A 17792-nucleotide genomic window follows, 5' to 3' on the forward strand; every position below is an offset into this window, starting at 1 on the left:
CGTTTCTTGAATAAGGTCATCATAATGCACTCCAGAAGCCCAGCGCCACTGCTTCTCATTGTGAGAACTATGGGGTGTAGCTGCACATTACAGGTGCTTGAATAAACAACATTACCACTTTCAGAAGAGGAGAAAATATATAATAGACAAGCCTAATGACTTCAGCTGAGCCAGCTTTTCCCCCACTCTTCACAACCCCCCTTCCCACACCCCAGACAGCCTCCAACCCAATACCACAGCCTGTCTCCAAGTGCGTGACAGCAGAAAAAGGCCTTTTCTCCCACAGGAACAGCCAGTGCGACCCAGATAGGCTGTGGGGAGGTTTAACCCCTTTGCTGGCTGGCCACATGCCATGTATGATCGCAGGAAGGTTGTGCCACATATGTATTCGTTTCCGAAGTGATATATATTTTTTCTTTTACTTACCTTCCCCATTCCAGCATGAGCATGTCCTAGCTTGACCACTACAGGGAAATTTGGAGTTGTGAGCTGAAAGACAAAAGAATAAGCTCCTCATTAGTTATTTCTTTCCAGCCATGGTACTTTAAATAATTTTCTTCTATTTAGTAGCTTTTATCCCCTTCCTGGATGCTGATAGGAAAATAAAAAGGCCAAATAAAGTTTGTCTAGGTAGTAGGACAATAAGCAAATGGCTCTTTACTGGGTTCCACATGATTGGAAATGGAAGCCAGGCAGAATTGCTCAGATATTCTACTGTGTGATAGCAGTTTTCTCACCCTGTACATATGGACATGTGTACTCTCATATGCTGGTAAAACACAGTGACACTTGCAAGCTTGAGTAACTGGACACTTTCAGATGCTGAAAACATCTGAATTGTGAGAAAGACACGGTTTCTTTGTTCTTTACCACATAGACTCCTTTGGCCTTAATAGTGAATGTCCTCCTCCTGTCAGAGGGGAGGTGGGGGGTATAAGGAAGGAGTGAACTGGGGCCAATCCTTAGGTGAAACTCACGAAGTCCATCTGTCATGAAGCTTCCTCCTCTCTTCCCTTACTTCAGGGGTGGGTATAGTGAATAGAAGAAAACAAAGGGGTTGGAATCAGCAATTCAAAAAAAAAAAAAAAGTCATATCTTCTCCCTGGCTTGTGTGGTCTTTACACTGGGCAGGGTCCTACCACCCAAGTCATGCAAGTGCATCTTAGAGCACATGTGGGATTTTACTTGAAGAACTGTGAGTATCCTCTCTGCCTTCTCTTCTCCAGTTTCATGCTCATGCAAGGATTCACTTGGAGTGATTGGCTCAGAGCTGTGAGGCTGTACTGGTAGGAAGTGCACATGTCAGGAGTAACGAGAATAGATACACTACATCTCCCTTATGTACTGGTTAGTCCATTTCTACACCTCTGCTTGGTGTCCCTGTGATGTTCATCTTGACCTATGCTCATGATTCTTGTGATTGAAATGCTCTTCATTCAGTACATAACCAGTTATTTTTTATTACATATTTAATTTCCTTTAAAGACACTTTTGTCTTTACTTAAATGCCTGAAGCGATGACATCTATTCATTAAGCAGTTAACCTGGAGGTCTGGCAAAGGGAGGGAGTTGAATTTTGGCGGATAAGTGGGTCTCCTATTTATTGAAGTTTGAGAATAGGTAAACAAATTGTTCTTGTGCTAATTACCAATTGTCTGTATGGACAGGCAGGCACTACGCCCTAAAGATAGAATGGTGCTGCCGTCTCCATCTGTGGCAGATCACTATAAATAACAAAATTAGTAATGAACACTGATATGTTTTGCTATTCAGCTGCTTATATAAAGAAATGTCACAGGAGAGGGGAACAGTGAGTGTATCACGTTCTCAAGCAGCCTGTGTCACTTGTGAGGACTTTCTTCAGGCATAAAGCTGAAGGATTGTCTTCAGACCACGGAAGGGCACACAGCTGCAATAAATCACAGTCCTGTTATAGGCAGGGACCAGCACCACTGCTTCAGAAGAAGAGGCAAGAGATTGATAGATGGCCATCCTGAAGCCAAATAGTTAAGCATATGTCCAGGCACATGAGTTTGTGCTCTATTTCCCCTTCACCTCTCTAATTTATTGTAAGAGCCTGAAACTTAATTTGCTGCTGGCATAAATGAATCAAATGAAGGACTGCACCTGAGGCTTACTGAAGATAGGTCTAGGGGTGGACCATGCCAGGCCTTTAATGCTGAAAGATGAAAGGTAACCTAGTAGTTAGGGCACACACCTGCTCAGGCTTTGGGAGACGTGGCTCGCTTCCCAGCTCTCTCATCCTTACCCCGTGCCACCTGTTTGAGCGTTTGCAAGCCCTGGCCTCTGTTCCCTGTTTGTGAGCAGAGGCAGCAGCTGTTCCTACTGCACAGGAAAAACGAACTGCATGCTGTGAGCCTGCCTGATACCCTGGCAAGGAGGCCAAAGAAGTGTGCAGCATAGATAATGTTCTATCACCAGCTCAAAGCAGACAGAGGCAGGAAGCAATGTCTCTACTGCCCTGTTTGTGTACCCTGTGTACGAGTGTTGCTGAGGGAGCTTGGCTTGGGCATGAGGCCTGGGAGTGGGAAGCATCTGTTTTCCTGTATACATGCAAAGAAAGTTTGGGATCCAATAAACAACCCAAGTTTACTATTAGTCTGCAAAATACCACCGGCAATGACAACGTGCAGCTCAGACTTCTCCCTTTCTCTTTGCTTCTTGGAAACATGAGCTCAGCTTTCTTAGTAATGCTTGGTCTCATCCCATGTAGGGGTGACCAGCTGGCGCCAGAGCGTGTTGGGGTCACACACGGCTTGGCCTAGGCATAGTGTGTGGGGCTTGGGGTGAGACACAGATCCAGACTCTGAACATGAGATAGCCTAACTGGGAAAGCTGTGGTTTCAGAGTGGTAGAATCTGCCTCTGCCACTGAAAACCCACCGAATTTCCACATACATGAACCTGCCTTATGGAAGAATTAATGAGAGGCCATGGCACATACAGTGAGCTGCATTATATAATGGACTTATCTGGTGACAGTGGAGTGCCCTTAGCCTGTGCTGAAGTTGTGTAATCAAAAGCTCTCTATAGCTGACAGGACTAAAGCGACCAGTGTCCACAACCACCCAATAATGGAGCTGGGAAGCCCTTGCTGAAGTGATGGAAGTGGGCTGAACTCCACTGCAGTCAATGGGGATACTTCCAGCTTCCACTAGAATCTTGCTGGGACTCAAGTCCTATTTTTGTTGCTAATAAGGCCAGCTGGCATACTTGGTAAGCACTTAGATGGATAAGGAAGCCGAAGGAGGGGGGTATTATACACACAACTATGACTTCACACACACGTGGTGAGAAGTTCTGAGGGTGACCGAAGCCACCACAAGGGCAGAACTCTGAGAAGAGTATTTATACATACTTAGTCATAGATTTCCTGTGAAAGAAGATTATTATAATCACAGGATAGCACCACATTTTAATAAAAAAACCCATGTTTTTACTGAAATAATGCAAAGAAAAATGTCAGTGCCTCTGTGCTTTTTTATGTGTTGTAAGGGCTCTTTTCTCCTGGAAAAATAGTGAAAAACATTTTGATGATTTTAAAATGTGCATGAACTCTTGACAGGATTGTTATAGATGATGCCTGCAGGTTTTGGGATGGGACTATAGTGCTGCAGCTAGCTCAGTGATCAGAAGCAGGGTGTTAGATCATATGTGTAATTTAACCTCTAGAATTAAAATCTTATAAATGTTATCACACAAAACCTTTGAGATGCCAAGGTTTACATATGTGTCTAGAGCTTGCTGTATGTAGAGGCCTGTTAAGAGTCAAACAGGAATTTGAATTCCGAACTAGGAAGTTGTCAAAACCATCTTTGGTAGTAGAGAAGGCAGAGTCATGAAGTGATTTCCAACGTACACTAATGGCCCAAAGTATATAATTTTAGCCCCTGATTTTTAGGACTCTGCTCTTTGTGTAGTGTCACTGCAAAGATCACTTGGCAGTTTATCAGTTTTGGCACTGGTGTGTAAAAGTGGGTGCTGGTATGCATACATTAGCCTTTATTTGAAAACATGTGGCTGTAAACTATGACGCTTTACCCTCTGACCGTTCTTTCCAACAAGTAATGAGGTTTTCAATACTTCTTGTAAATTTATTAGTATTTTCTCTACTTATTTCTGGTGGAGCAGTAGAACAGAGTTGTAGCTAAATTGATCTGAAGGGATGAATCTTAGAAAGGCAATGCTCAAAGCCAGGTTGGACAAGGCCTTGATCAACATGGTCTAGTGGGAGGTGTCCCTGCCCATGGCAGGGGGGTTTGGGACTAGTTGACCTTTAAGGTCCATTCCAACCCCTTAACATTCTATGATTCTGTGAAACCTGATTTAACCCATAAACACAATGCTTTCCACTCTTTACTTTCACTGAGGCCCTCAAGGCAGATGCTGATCTTAAGTCTGTGATTTTGTGTACTGTCCTGTAGTCCATGAACAATGCAGAAGGTCTCCTGATTTCCATCTGCTATTTTTAGTTTTATGCATTAGTTCACACTATCTATCTCATACAATGAACTTTCAGTTTCTACTATTCTTTCTTCTGCAAACCCCTTCCAATCAATGCTAAAATGAATAGTTCTGGCTACAATTACATCATGGATAATATTAGGAGGGATCTGGGGAGGTGGGAGACGGAGTCATTAAAACTGGTCTCTTGCCATCAATATTGTATTCCCATAGCATCTAGGGTTTTGAACTGGGGCAGAAGGCCCCATAGGACAAGGTATTGTAATTTTTGCTCCACCTTTCCCCCAGAAGTAATATTATGAATTTTTCAAGCTTTTATACTCTAAAGCTGATCTTTCTGTTTATTTAGCTGCCTTGTATGATGACAAAGTCTGTTCTGGGTGGGTACTTAATGAATGATGGGAATGTTGCTCATGCACTTGTGAGCTAATGTTGAAAGTAATGTGTGTGGCACTTCCCTGGTGTCAGTTAAGTTGGAGGAGTAGTGAACATATAACTTCCTGTGAAAGCAAGCAAGCTGATTCAAAACTACAGGAAAATATTGATGTCATGACACGATGTCATTGTGTTTATGGAACTATCTTACTAAAATCCCAAGATTTGCAACATTAAATGGGAATAAACTAACACACTTGATGCAAAGTACTGTGAAGGCAGAGGCCAAAGTTTTAGGCAGCAAGCAAGTTTGGGAAGTGGCATAAAGAAGAGGCACAAGTGAGACTGATGATTACAAGGTTTTAGGGGAGACAAAACATTCTAATTTGAAGTGGGTCTCAATGCTGCATTGAGAGCAATGGAGAAGAAGGAATGTGTGTAAAGCAAACTTAGATTTAAGATGCTTCAGATGGATGGGCTCTTCATCTTATTCAGCACTGGAGCTGCAGATAGCAATGAACATAGTAACTAGATGGAGATATTGCATAAATCAATTTGTGCTAGTAAGTGAAGTCAGCAGTGCCTTAGAGGTTGAAGATCCTTCAGAGTGGTAAAAAGTATCCTTTGATTCTATCATTGCTTTAAAAATCACAACACAAAAGAAAAAAAAAGAAAACCCAACAGTAGCATCACTTAATCCCCACATCCTTGAGTAAGCAAACCACAAACCAATGTTTCAGGGCTACTAACACTTGCTGTGGTTAGAATGGGTCATGGAAGTGAGTGAAAAAGGTTAAGCACAAACCGGAACATTTTGTCATTAATTCCACCTCTAATGTTGCTTAACTTCTCCTTTATTTGAGACAGGATGTATTTGGGTTCCCAGAGTGGAGAATAAGAGTGTGAGCATTTGATATTATTCTCATTCGTTTGGAGCTTCAAGTGTGAAAATTATATGAACATATCTAGGCAAGCAGATGCTCAGCAAAAAAAGAACAAACCAAAACCACAGTGTATGTGTATGCACATATGCATGTTTGTATTCACACACACATCTAGCAGTCCCGGTCAATAAATCCCCATTACCGCACCTTATATCACAGGCAAATTTTTTAAAGGTTGTTGTGACTGCATGGAAAAGTTCTTTAATTTTTTAATGTGTGGTGTTCACTTAGTTGGTATTTTGCAGTGGTGCCTTTAAGGAAGCCTCTTGGCTTTCCTTGTTTGCTAGGAGAGTGAATACGTTCTCCCAACTCCTTATATTGAAAAACTGTCTAAATATATTTTATGAGATTCAGTGAAAGACAATAAGAAACTCTTGAGTTTCCTCTTCCTCTTGACCTGAACTGTGTGCCTTTTGCTGTATTTTTCTCTACTTACAAAATTCCATTCCCCACGTAAACACATTGCAAAGGAAGACATGATGAACACTAATTGTTAAGGGGGTGGAGAAATCTCTATGAATATTCTTTTGATAGGTTACCTTTGGAAAAACTGTAGGACCTAAGCTGTGGTAAAATATATAAGAAGGAGACAGATGGGAAATAAAATGCTTTATGAATTTATGCTGAATTCTTCAAAATCATCGCTCTTCCAAGAATCCCTAAGGTTCACAAGACGCAGGCCGACAGATCTCTCTTCGCTTGGCAAGCTTGATTGTCCCTTTTTTTGGGAAAACTCTGAATTCTCACTGCTTTCAAAATGAGCAGCATGGGGTTTCTTTGGAGAGAAAACTTCCCTAAACTTCGCAGTGGAAAACAACCTTCAGCAACAGGCACTATGGGAGTAATTAGGTCTCACTGAAGCCAATCATTCCCCTGTTACTCCTGGTCTCTAATCTCTCTGTGTGCTCTGCTGGAGGTACTTTCCTGTCACCAAAGGATGAAGTGAATACAGTTCTCCCCCCAACTTTTACACAGTGTTTAGCTGTGTACCCTGACTACAAAGCTGGGAGGCTCACACATGACTCCAAGGGCTCAGCTGTTATTTCACAACCTTCTGTAGCACATTTGAGAGTGGTACACTTATGTCAGTGTAAAATGAGAAGCAGGTCCTGGGCTTATTAGCACATTCATTGAGAAATATCCTCCTGACACAGAAATGGCTCTGAATTGTCTTGTAAAATTCATGCTGTTGTAACTGCCAATGACCCTGCATGGACTTGGCTGGCATCACCATGTCAGATGCTGGTAGGAAGAGGGCCACAAACAACGAGCCATGGATGCTGCCTGGTACAGGGAATGGGATACTGGAATATTTGAAGTACTCTCTGGACTCCTGAAAGCTGGCAATAGATTTCTGTCTCCTTCCTTCTTGGCATTCTTCAGCACTGAAGGCTATAGAAATAGCAGCACAGAGAAGCAGGCAGTCACAGTTGGACTTCTTTGAAAGATCCATTTTATTTTTATTCTTCTTTAAAAGCACAGCTAATAATCTTGATAATGCTTCAAGAGGGACTTTGGACATAAAGAAGAATGAGCAACTTGGGAAGTGTCACCCTGCAGCTGGCATCTCAGGCTATGTCTATACTAGTAAATAAAACAATGACATAGCAGGGACAATGGCCCTGGTTTGCCTATACTGTTAAATTTTTAGATCAATCTCTGGCATATTCTGGCTCAAGATGAAGAGCCTTCTCCCAAACAATTCCCAAGCACAATATGGAACCTGCATAAGTCTTCAGACATGCCTACAGGATACTCTGGAGGCTAGAGAAGTTTGATATCATGGCTGTAGTTGGATCATGCCAGAGTTGCCAGAGAATGAGACTGGAACTGTATGGTTTGCTGCTGTTAATATAGCCTCAATCTGTCTCACAGGGTTGAGCAGGAGAGTAGTTCTTATCTTACATTATGCCCTATCTTTATATGCTCTCACATTAGTGTTTCATTTCGGTTGCACAGATAAATGGTCTATCACATGCAGCCATATGTCATACCATTCCCAGATGATAATTTCCACTGACTACCTTTTTCAGACTGAATTCATAGTGGGTGCTTTTTTGGCCTACAGCCAGAGATATTTACACCACATTTCTTTTGTCCGCTGACCTGGAAAGTCAAGTATTATCTCACATGGGAAATGTTTGTGCTATGGGCTCAGTTTGTTCTATTTTACAGCCAGATCTTATTTTCAGCATTCTGAGCCTTTAGGCTCATGCAGGAATTCAAATACTTTGCTAATGTGGCCTGGCAGCAAGATACATGGTCCCTACTTTTTGTGCTCTGAGACATAAATGTGGGGGATGTCTCCAAAGTCCTATTCCATGGACTTACATCCTCCATGGGCTGGCTACACATGGAGTTGAACACTGACAGCAGTTCTTCTGAACCTTAAATTTGTTGTGGCATATTTTGCAGGTGCCTAGAGCAGGTGGGGGCCAAGTATAAGCTCTGTTCTTCCTACATCCTCGTTCTTGTGCTTCACAGTTTCAAGATTCTTTCTCCAGATAAAAATCTTCTCTGTTTATCCAGATTAATTTTTGGCTCATGTCAGAGACATTGAGGACATGAAAGGCAGCCATTGTATCCTATGTTTGAATTAGCTCTGTGTCTCTTGAGATTTCTTAGGACCTTTCAAATTACGTGGTTTTGGTAGGAGTCAGAAGCTGTAGGAAGGGCTGTGTTTCACCATCTCTCCAAATCCAGTATTTGCTTGAAGAATAAAATAAGGTCCCAAGGTGCAAATTTTATATTTTCAAAGGTTGAAGTGTCATGTTTCAATGATTCTGTGAATGAACAATAATTAAATGAGTAATAATTAACTTTTTTTTTTCCTAAATCCAAATTGGACATGGAATGCTTTCAAACTGCAAAAGGGAAGTTTTTTTGACATGCATTTTATTTCTCTGTGTTTCATTCTTGAGGATTGTTGAGATTTCAACTTTGGGTTAGTTAAAAACCTTGAAACCTCTCAAGAACTGAAAAATACCTTTTCCCACCTAGGCTTCAAGGGTACCCCATGGGTATTTGTCTCCCTCTTGTGGCTCATTCCATGGGATAAGATAGAATCCTGCTCCACCTGTTTGCTAAAGCCACTAGAGCTTCCAATGAAGTGGAAGAAACTGCGGGTGACCTGTGCTCCTGTTTGTCTGTGACCTCAGTGCTGAGAGACAGCCTAGTTTGATATTAGGAGTCAAAACCAGTAGGGAAATCAAACAAGCTCCACAAAGGACACAGGCAGAGTTATTTTCAGCTGGGACTTACTTCTGTTTACATCTTTTCCAGCTGTAACGAGGAAGGGGCTCCTGAAGTGAAAGCATTCATAGGAAGACAGAAGAAACCACTGTGTAAATCAGCCTTTTTCATCTCACAACCACCACCTTGGTCAGTGGCATTTTTCCCCTGCTGAGCACACACACCGATGTACCGCAGGCTGCAACAGCCAGGAATGGTGAGAAGCAGGAAGCAGAGAAATTCCTTTTGGAGTAACACATAGACCCTCTTCTTTACTTTGGGCAAGCCTGGAGTGGCAAAGGATGCTGTGGTCTCTGTGAGCCCACTCCTGTTTTGTCTGGAGAGAAAGGGTTCACCTTTTACTGGAAAAAGAGGTGGAGACTTGAGCTGATTTCATCTGTGAGGCAATATCTTCACTTCTCTGGGATAAATGAGGCAAATATGAGTTGGTCCACACCCAGTAAAGGAAGGTATTTGTTTTTCTTCCCAGGGACAGTACTGAGACTGTTGTGGGATCCAGGTAGGATTTTGGAATGTGGGAAGGAACCCACATGGAAGTAACTGGGCATGTACCTGAAAGAAGGGCATTGGGTTCACTGAGGAGCTCGTGCTGGGCACTCTGGCTGGGGGAATACCACGCACAGTTGAAGTCTGAAACCAGTCTGGAAAGATGGGTTTCTTTAAAGACTAGTTTCTTAAATATAATTCTACCTCTTTTCTTCCCATCAAACTTCATGACATTAAATTATTTTTCAAAACTAGTCGCTGAAGTCTCTTATTGTGGTCCTGGCTTTAATTCTCATGGAGACAGTGCCAGCACCTCAGTAATGCAGCTACTGAACTTCTCTGTTGAGATTCTGTGCTGCACAAACAGTTGCTATCAAAATACACAGACTGAACTTCAGGGGCACGGGAACACCTCTTAAACAACAATAAGAACAACAACAACAACAACAAATCTTTGCACAACAAAGAAAAAAAGTTTGTCTCTCAAAGAAGCTAGACCATACCTTAATCTGTTTAGAATTACTCAAAATCTGCAAAATAAATCTTAATCTCAAATGTGAGAAACCAAATGGGCTTTCCATTTTCTCTTGTTTTTGTTTCTTAAATTCTGAAATCAAAGACAGTTTTGTATACATTTGTCCTTGTGGGCTTCTCAACTGATTGGTTTTCACCCATCAGTTGTGGGTGGGACAATGAAGAAAATACTCAAAACTTCCCATGCAGGAGTGTTTTTACTAATTCCATGCTTGGAGAGTAACAGGTGTCCATGCTATGTGTCTGTGCACTTTTGGACTCCAGTAGCAAGAATCTCTGATACTAGGCCTTGAGGACAGAGGCCTAGTATTTCATATGCATTTTGTAGACAGCCCTAATTAGCTAAATTAGTTTGTCTGCATCATAAATATAAAGCAGCGCACACTGGATTTGTCTCTAATTGTGGCATTGCTGTGGTGATGGGTTGCAGACTTCTTTTTTTTTTTTTAACTTTCTCATTAGTACTTAGCTTTAGGCATTTGTGAGAAAACACAGCCTCCTAAAGCTCCCACTCCTGTCCTCTTAATTTTGACTCACAAAGTTTTAATGGATGAACAAAAAGCAAAGAAAGCCTTTGGTTCTCATACCATTCAGCAAACCTCCGGCTGGCACTGGCATTGTTTGGGGACCCTTGTGGGGATGAAAGCAAACTCTATACAGATGTGGCCTCTTCTGAGACTGCTCTTTGAGGCCTGTTGATTCTCAGAACAAAAAGCACGTGAGGAGGGTGACTGGCAGGGGATTTCCATGGAGTGCTCTAAGCGAAGTTATTTTAAACTGATCCTGCACCACACAGGACTAGCGATAGTCCTTGGTGGGAGGGGTTCCCAAAAGCACAAATGCTGCTGTGACCCTTTGCATGCAGTGAATTTTTCCGTAACCTCAGTGGGACGGGAGCGAGCACGTCCGCTCCACACAGTGGGACACTGTGTGGAGATCCTCTGGGCTGATAGGGTCATGAAGCATATCATGATGCGAGCTCACCAATTTGAAGCTGGAAAATGTAGGCCTGGATGAATGTGGTGAAAAAGCCACACGTAGATGGCTTACGCAGGGACCATTTGGATGTTTCTGTTCCCAGACCTTTCTAGAGAGGGAGAATGAGGTTAGCCTATGTGAATCTGGCCACTCTGTATTTTTGGACCTTGGTCTCCACCTGTGAGAAGTTAATGGAGTGAAGCCATCTGGTTGGGTATCTCTGTGCCTGCTGTGAAGACATGCTTGCAAGAGCACTTACGACAAATCCTGTCCTTTCTTCCTAAACCCTCACATAGGGAGTTTATGAGGCATGATATGCGAACCCTGCCCCGTGAAAGGATTAACCAGCTTTCGGAAACTGGGAGTGGTAAATGGGATCCCTCCTGAAACAAATCCCACTATGAGTACAACCACTGATTAAATTGAGGCTTTGGATGGTAAAACTGTAACCGGGGCAGGAAATTTGATTGCATCCATCAATCCAGCCATCTGACTTCATACGGCTAATGCTGTCCTGAGCTCACCACTGTGGCAGCATGGCATCGCACACGTAAGGACTGAAGCTCTGGACGCACTGAAGGCAATTGTAGTTAGCTCATTCATTTTGATGAGGCTACGGTTTCTTTTGCAATATCTGGTAAAGAATGTTTATCTCAAATTCCTCTCCTACCCTGAGGTATTTTCACCATTTTACTGTTTGATGATGTAACTTTTAAGCAATCCTGTGAGGATGTCCTTTAATGCCCAAAGCTGAGGCTGACTGAGAGTAGGAATACAGCTGAGAGGCTGCAGCCAGTCACCCAGCTTATGATGCGAAGTCCCACAGGGGCATGGACCAAAGCTGCCTTGAAGTGTCCTCACAGCAGGGAGAAGCAAACTTTTCCAGCAATTTGGAGCAGTGTTGGGAAAGCTCAGAGAGAGGGGGAAGCTGCTGACCCCTTCCTCTCATCTCTTCTGACACATCTGTGAGGTCTCAGATGAGACCTCTAAGAAAAGGCTGGGACTCTTCTCTCTGGGGTGGCACATCTCTGTGCCACACCGGCACCGGCCAGGGATCATGGGCCTCATTCGCCCTAAGGTTTCCAGGTTGCCAAGGTAATGTTAGGAGACACAACTCGCTTCTATATGTGATTTCATTCTTTCATGCCATAAGCTAATTGCTTCCTTGTACCACAATATGTTCCAGCTGTCGGTCTTTATCTGTTTCTGGGTTTCTTCTGTCACTCTGAAGCATGGGCAATTTAGAAATGGTTCCCACATTTCCTCTTTTACTTCAAAAGAAACAAGAAAACAAAAACAGTCTCAGGCAAAATCTTCCTGCTCTTAACTGTATTTCTCCATGTGAGAGGCTCCAAGATCAAATTCCATAAAATATTACCTATCAGAAGGGTTACTTCACATTTGTTGATGCAGAGCAGACCTTCTTCTTTGGTGACGCTGCACACATAGAAGCCCAGACAGAACTGGGACAAGCTAAGCTGTGAATTATGTGACAAAGACAGCTTTAATCTTTAACATGGTGAGGCTACTTGTCCAGGCTCACAAAGTCTGGCTTGGGACTGAGAGAGAATGAGGACCCTTCAGTTTGTAAAATTTGATGTGAACCTTCTGTGTCCTCATCAATAGATGACATTAATTACATTGAATTCCTTAGATCCACTGGGCTGTTTCAAGAGGCAGTTAGGTGGTACACAGGACTAGACAGACCAGGGATCAGACCTTCAGAGCTACAAGCAATCCATGTAGAAGGGAATTAAACAGGTCCTTCTTCTAGAAGCACAGCCTGAAAACATTTCCCAGCACCCAAGGTTATCTTTAATGTGCTTTCAAGATATAAAGTTGTATATCAGGTTTAATATTTTTCAACTGCAAATATGTTATGAAGGAAAGAGAAAATGTATAAGGAGTTGCCCAGTGAGGTGGGTGAACTTGGCAGTGAGATTCAAAGCTGACCTTTGCAAGGTATTAATCACTGGTTAAGCTAACATCTGGCTTGTAACTTCAACAGAAGACAGGATACTGAGTTTATGGAAAGAGTGAGGGAGAATTTTTCAGTGAATCAGGAGGAAGACAGAAATGGCTGTATGGAATAGGTGTGAATTGTTAGGGAGCTGGCTAAATGGGGTGAAGCAGAGGCTACTTGCTTTAATTCAGTGTGAGGGTTATGGGAGGCAGATGTCCATGTACATCCTGATCCTTGGTTCTTCCTGCTCTCCTTTGCTTATAGTTTATTGATGGGAACTACAGACATAAAGAATTAAATACCCAGGTGCAAACTGAACCAGCTCCAAACTTCAGTGACCTTTATTTCAGCCTCATTAGTTTGATCTGTCCTAGTAGAGTCAGCTGGTGGCCGGAACTTTTCTCCCAGGGGACAGCCAGCAAGAGAGGTCTATTGCATGATCATGTTTTCATGAGCATGGTGAGTTGTATCGTGTGGCTTACAATGCTTTTGGGCAAATATATCTAGCAATGAGGAGGGCAGATTTAAACTGTGCAGGAAAATTTTATCATGAATAGGCTTTATACTGGTTTTAGATGACATTAGGAAGGCTTAGTGCTACTGCTACCCTCACCAGTTCCTCTCTGAGAACATGATCAGACAAGCCAGTAAAGAACGGATACTTTGTCTCTTTGGGTCATGCCTGGGACATGGGCCTTTCTGCCAGGTTGGCTATGGGAAGTGTGTCGTTTAGTGGAAGTCCATTTGGAGTGTGGGGCCAAAACTGGCATGTGTTTGGCAGTAGTGCAAGGCAGGACTTTTCCTTTTCTGTGAGATAGCAGCCCAAGCCCACCTAGCCAGGCAGCCAAAGCATTGGCACCCTGTGTTCACATGGTGAACCTCCTGTTAGATGTGTCTCAGTTACATTTGCAAAGGATGGTACAATGTATGTCAAGCGAAGAAAGAAGTTTTAGGCTGACAGAAGTGTGCCTACATGGGAACTTTGTGCAGGTAGAAAGATCTTAGGACTGAGCTGGTCTTTACACTACTAGGCAGACACAGGCAACAGGAAGGAAGGAAGCCTTGCAGATATCATGGTCTTTTTTGAGAGGTTTTGAGCCTTGCAGATACCATGTCTTTTCCAGTGACATCTGCAGATGTCATTGGAAAGCACTCTGAGTGCTCTCAGAGTAAAGTAACAGTGTAATCCCATCATGCATTAGCTCCTGCTCACTCTCTTTATTGCAAATATAGCTCAAGTTCCCAGATTTGGAGAAATAAGGGCTTAGATCTAGGGTTCAATGGAGTTGCTCAGCTTGAGAAAATGATTCAGCTAAAGCCAGCAGTGACTGAAAACAGAGGGCAGCTCCTCTGGTAACTGCTACTCCAGTACTGCCAGCTTAGGGCTGAGGTGTTCAAGGCACTAGGCATTGTACAAAACCATAATGCAAACATCCAGGCAAAACACAACCAGTGAATAAACAGGAATAAACGTGTGCATGTGTGGTGGGAAGCTGGTCAGCACAAACGTATATATATCAAATTGTGATAGAAAATAATCACTACTTCTAAGTAGTTATCAGGCTAGTAAGGGGTAGATCCTGCTAGCCCACTGTAGCCTGTTCGGAGACTGATTATTTGACAAATGGAGATGTGAGAAACCATCACGGTGAAGCAGGTCCTTCAGCCATTCACATGGCGCTGAGTTTTCCCAGGAGTGCCAGCCAAGTGTGCTCAAGCCAGAGTATCTGTCTTACCTAACTCACAGGCCTGGACCTGATCTGTAGTAAAACTTCTGATGAGATTTCATATGCTTCTTAGCTTAGATGAAGTTTAAGGATGCAATGAAAGAACTAAGCTCTTCTTGAAGGTGAGTTCTTAACTTCCAGAATAAAAGCCTAGGGTTTGACAACCTGAGATCAGCATATTTACACTGATGAAAACTCAGTTTTGAGCATGATCTAACAGAGCTATGACATTGTCTATCTGGGTGTAGTGGAAAGTATATTTGTTTGCAAATCCATGCATTGGGAAGGACTTGCAGAGGTGTTTTTTTCTTGGAGACAAGATGACATATTATCAATATGTACAATTATAAATTAAACTTAGAGTATACTATGCTAAATGCTGTGCAAAACATATCCCACTTCAAGCCTTTATAGTCAAAACAAAGAAGATGAAGGAGAATTATTGTCATTTTGGGAATGAAGAACTGAAACACTGGGAGATTAAGCGACTTGCCATGAATCAAACAGGCAATCTGTGGCAGAGCCAAGAATAAAATCCAGATCCCACTGAAGCAACCTAACCAGGAACATCCTTCCCATTGAATAGTTTAATTAACATAAATTAAGCAGCAAGTTGACTCAACATGTTTTTAATTTTACATGTGTACTTCAGAGAACACAATAATTGCATTTTATAATCTAAAAATAAACAAACACATATGTTTGTTAGAAAAACAACAGGCACACAGGAAAAATAATTCATTCTTTTATTATATTTGGTGTGAAGTCCTTCATTAGGACTAAAATTGTTATGTGAAGCGAAGGAAGAAGGCAAAGAATTCTCTCCTTCTGTGCTAGTTTATTAGGATTAAAAATAACCCTTCTTTTAGGTCTGTGCTGTCTGAGTGCCAGGGCTCTGTGTAAACAGAGCCAAACAATGGATTCTTTAAGCACAGATCCTGTCAAATCCACCACATCCTCAGTCAGCTCAGTGATGTTCAGTGAGTAAGAGGCAGAGCTGAGAATTTGCTAGCACCTAACACATGCATTTGAAAAGGTCCAAAGATGGAAACAGCCTGGAAAGCACCTGAGCCCTCCTATATGCTGAACGGGAAGATGAGAGCAAAAAGGACACAATAGCAAATCCCAGTCAAGGGGAAGATGTCTTTTAAACTCAGCAACAAATCTGTCTAGTCTTTGAAGTTGGCTACACCAGGCTTCATTCCCAGACAGCAGGGTGAGCATTCCTCTCTATACTTAAGCCCCTGGCAATTGCTCCCCCCCAGGAATAGGCATGTACTGAGTGTAGGAAAGCTACACATGAGTGACAATAGGATTTAAAGAGCAAGAGAGACAGCAGAACTGATTCAGACCTCATGGGAACATTCACGTAGCTTTTTCTACATGCAAAACACTTGCATTGAATTAAGCTAAATCAATATAAGCCAGCTGGAAAGTGATCAATGGGGATGGCATTCACAGGCAAACAAGAAATCTTTTTGCAGGGGCTGTCTACCAGTCTAGTGCCACGTAGCCCTGGTCAGCACAGATTTCATGGGGAAAGTCAAAAGGCAACAGCTCTTGTGGTAACCACTCCTGCAACACATGATGCAAGCACAACCCCATGACTGCAGCTACTCCTCCCAGATCACAGCACATCACCATTCCTGACAGTGAGTACTGAGCCTGAGGCAACTGCCCCTTTGGATGAGGATGTATCGGCTGGAGCTCAGTGCTGTGCTAGAAGGCTCATGTATCTCCCCACCAGCCTACAGTACATACTATACAACTGCATGTTTCGTATGTAGATCAGCCTTTACTGTCTTGGAGTCTCTTCTTCAACTTCTTTCCCACAGTTAAAGTGAAACTAGAACCTTTGGCAGACCCCTGGCTTTTGTCTACCCAGCCAAAAAGGCACAACACTCTCTTCCTGTGACATTGCTGCCAATATGACACAAACCCTGCTTTGATTTTCACTCGGGCTATTTTACACACTTTTTTGTCTGTAAGGAATGTCAGGAAAATGTGAGTAATATTTGATGCCCTCAGCTTTATGTCTAAGATTGCACTTTGAAGCAGAAACTTGGCAATCTGGAAGCTGGTGGCTGCATCCTTCCAGCCACTGCATCCCTCCCAGGAGAAACTGCTCCTTTTGCACTCCACTTTTCTTCCATGATCAAAGCTTAAAGACATTTATAAGTTCTAGATAGATCCCATTCTTGTGCCCACATTTATGTTACTCATGTCTGAAGAGATGGGAATGAGAGACTGAATAAAGCAGGCTTCTGTCACACTTCTTCAATGAGTTACTTCTCACCCAACATTAGACACCTATGACTCTCATCTACAGCAGCCAGTCTGGACAAACTCTAGTATCAGTGGAGATAAACCGGAGGTTTTGGAACCTGATTTGTCCAAACTATTTGAGACACATACCTCAGGCTGAGAATAGCTGCTCTACAGTAATGCCTGTATTTCTCCCCACTGATGACAAAGATGTGCTGGTGACCAGGTCAAATATACACCTACATAATACACATCTGCAGGATACATGGCTGCTATTTGGTTGAATGAAATTGATTTTGAGCAACACTGTGGTGCCCATAGGTAAAAAAAAAAAGCTAAGAAAATTATCTGAATGGAAGAGTGGAGTCACTGAAACCCTCATCTTACTGGGGCTGATGCTCTCTGGCAGTATGGAGGGTAACTGGATAAAATTTAAACAGGGCTTGTTGTCTAGTAGCAGATATTGGGGGTCATGGAAAAGGAGCAGCTTGGTTTGATCTGAGGTGCTGGGCAGTGGTCTGTAGTGACTGTGTGTGGAACTGTGGACACTGCGTCCTGGTGACCTCCCCTGCTAGTACATGGCCCTCAGTGATTGTGGGAAATTATGCTAGGTGACTCTTCAGCTGAATGCTTCTATGTCAGTCAGAGGTAGCTTTCCTTTTGACAATACCTGGTGCTGAAGTACTGGATGTTTCCAATAGTTCTGAATTAATCCTGACATCAGAGGCTCACCAGGATGCTGTATCACGGGAGTTCAAAGAATACTGGCTTCCATATAAAAATA

At 42.7% G+C, this 17792-nt stretch overlaps 1 protein-coding gene across 2 annotated transcripts in view; it reads right to left on the reverse strand.

The window, feature by feature from the left end:
* The window catches only part of SYN3 (synapsin III), a 203526-nt gene that overhangs the window by 36585 nt on the left and 149149 nt on the right, over nt 1–17792 (reverse strand). For both annotated transcript variants that reach the window (XM_027657222.1, XM_027657231.1), the window contains exon 8: nt 427–489. In XM_027657222.1, the coding sequence (XP_027513023.1) occupies nt 427–489 (63 nt within the window). The remainder of the gene's footprint in view (nt 1–426; nt 490–17792) is intronic.

This window comes from Corapipo altera, unplaced genomic scaffold, assembly GCF_003945725.1.
Source record: "Corapipo altera isolate COAL_440 unplaced genomic scaffold, ASM394572v1 1, whole genome shotgun sequence".
Lineage (NCBI taxonomy): Eukaryota > Metazoa > Chordata > Aves > Passeriformes > Pipridae > Corapipo > Corapipo altera.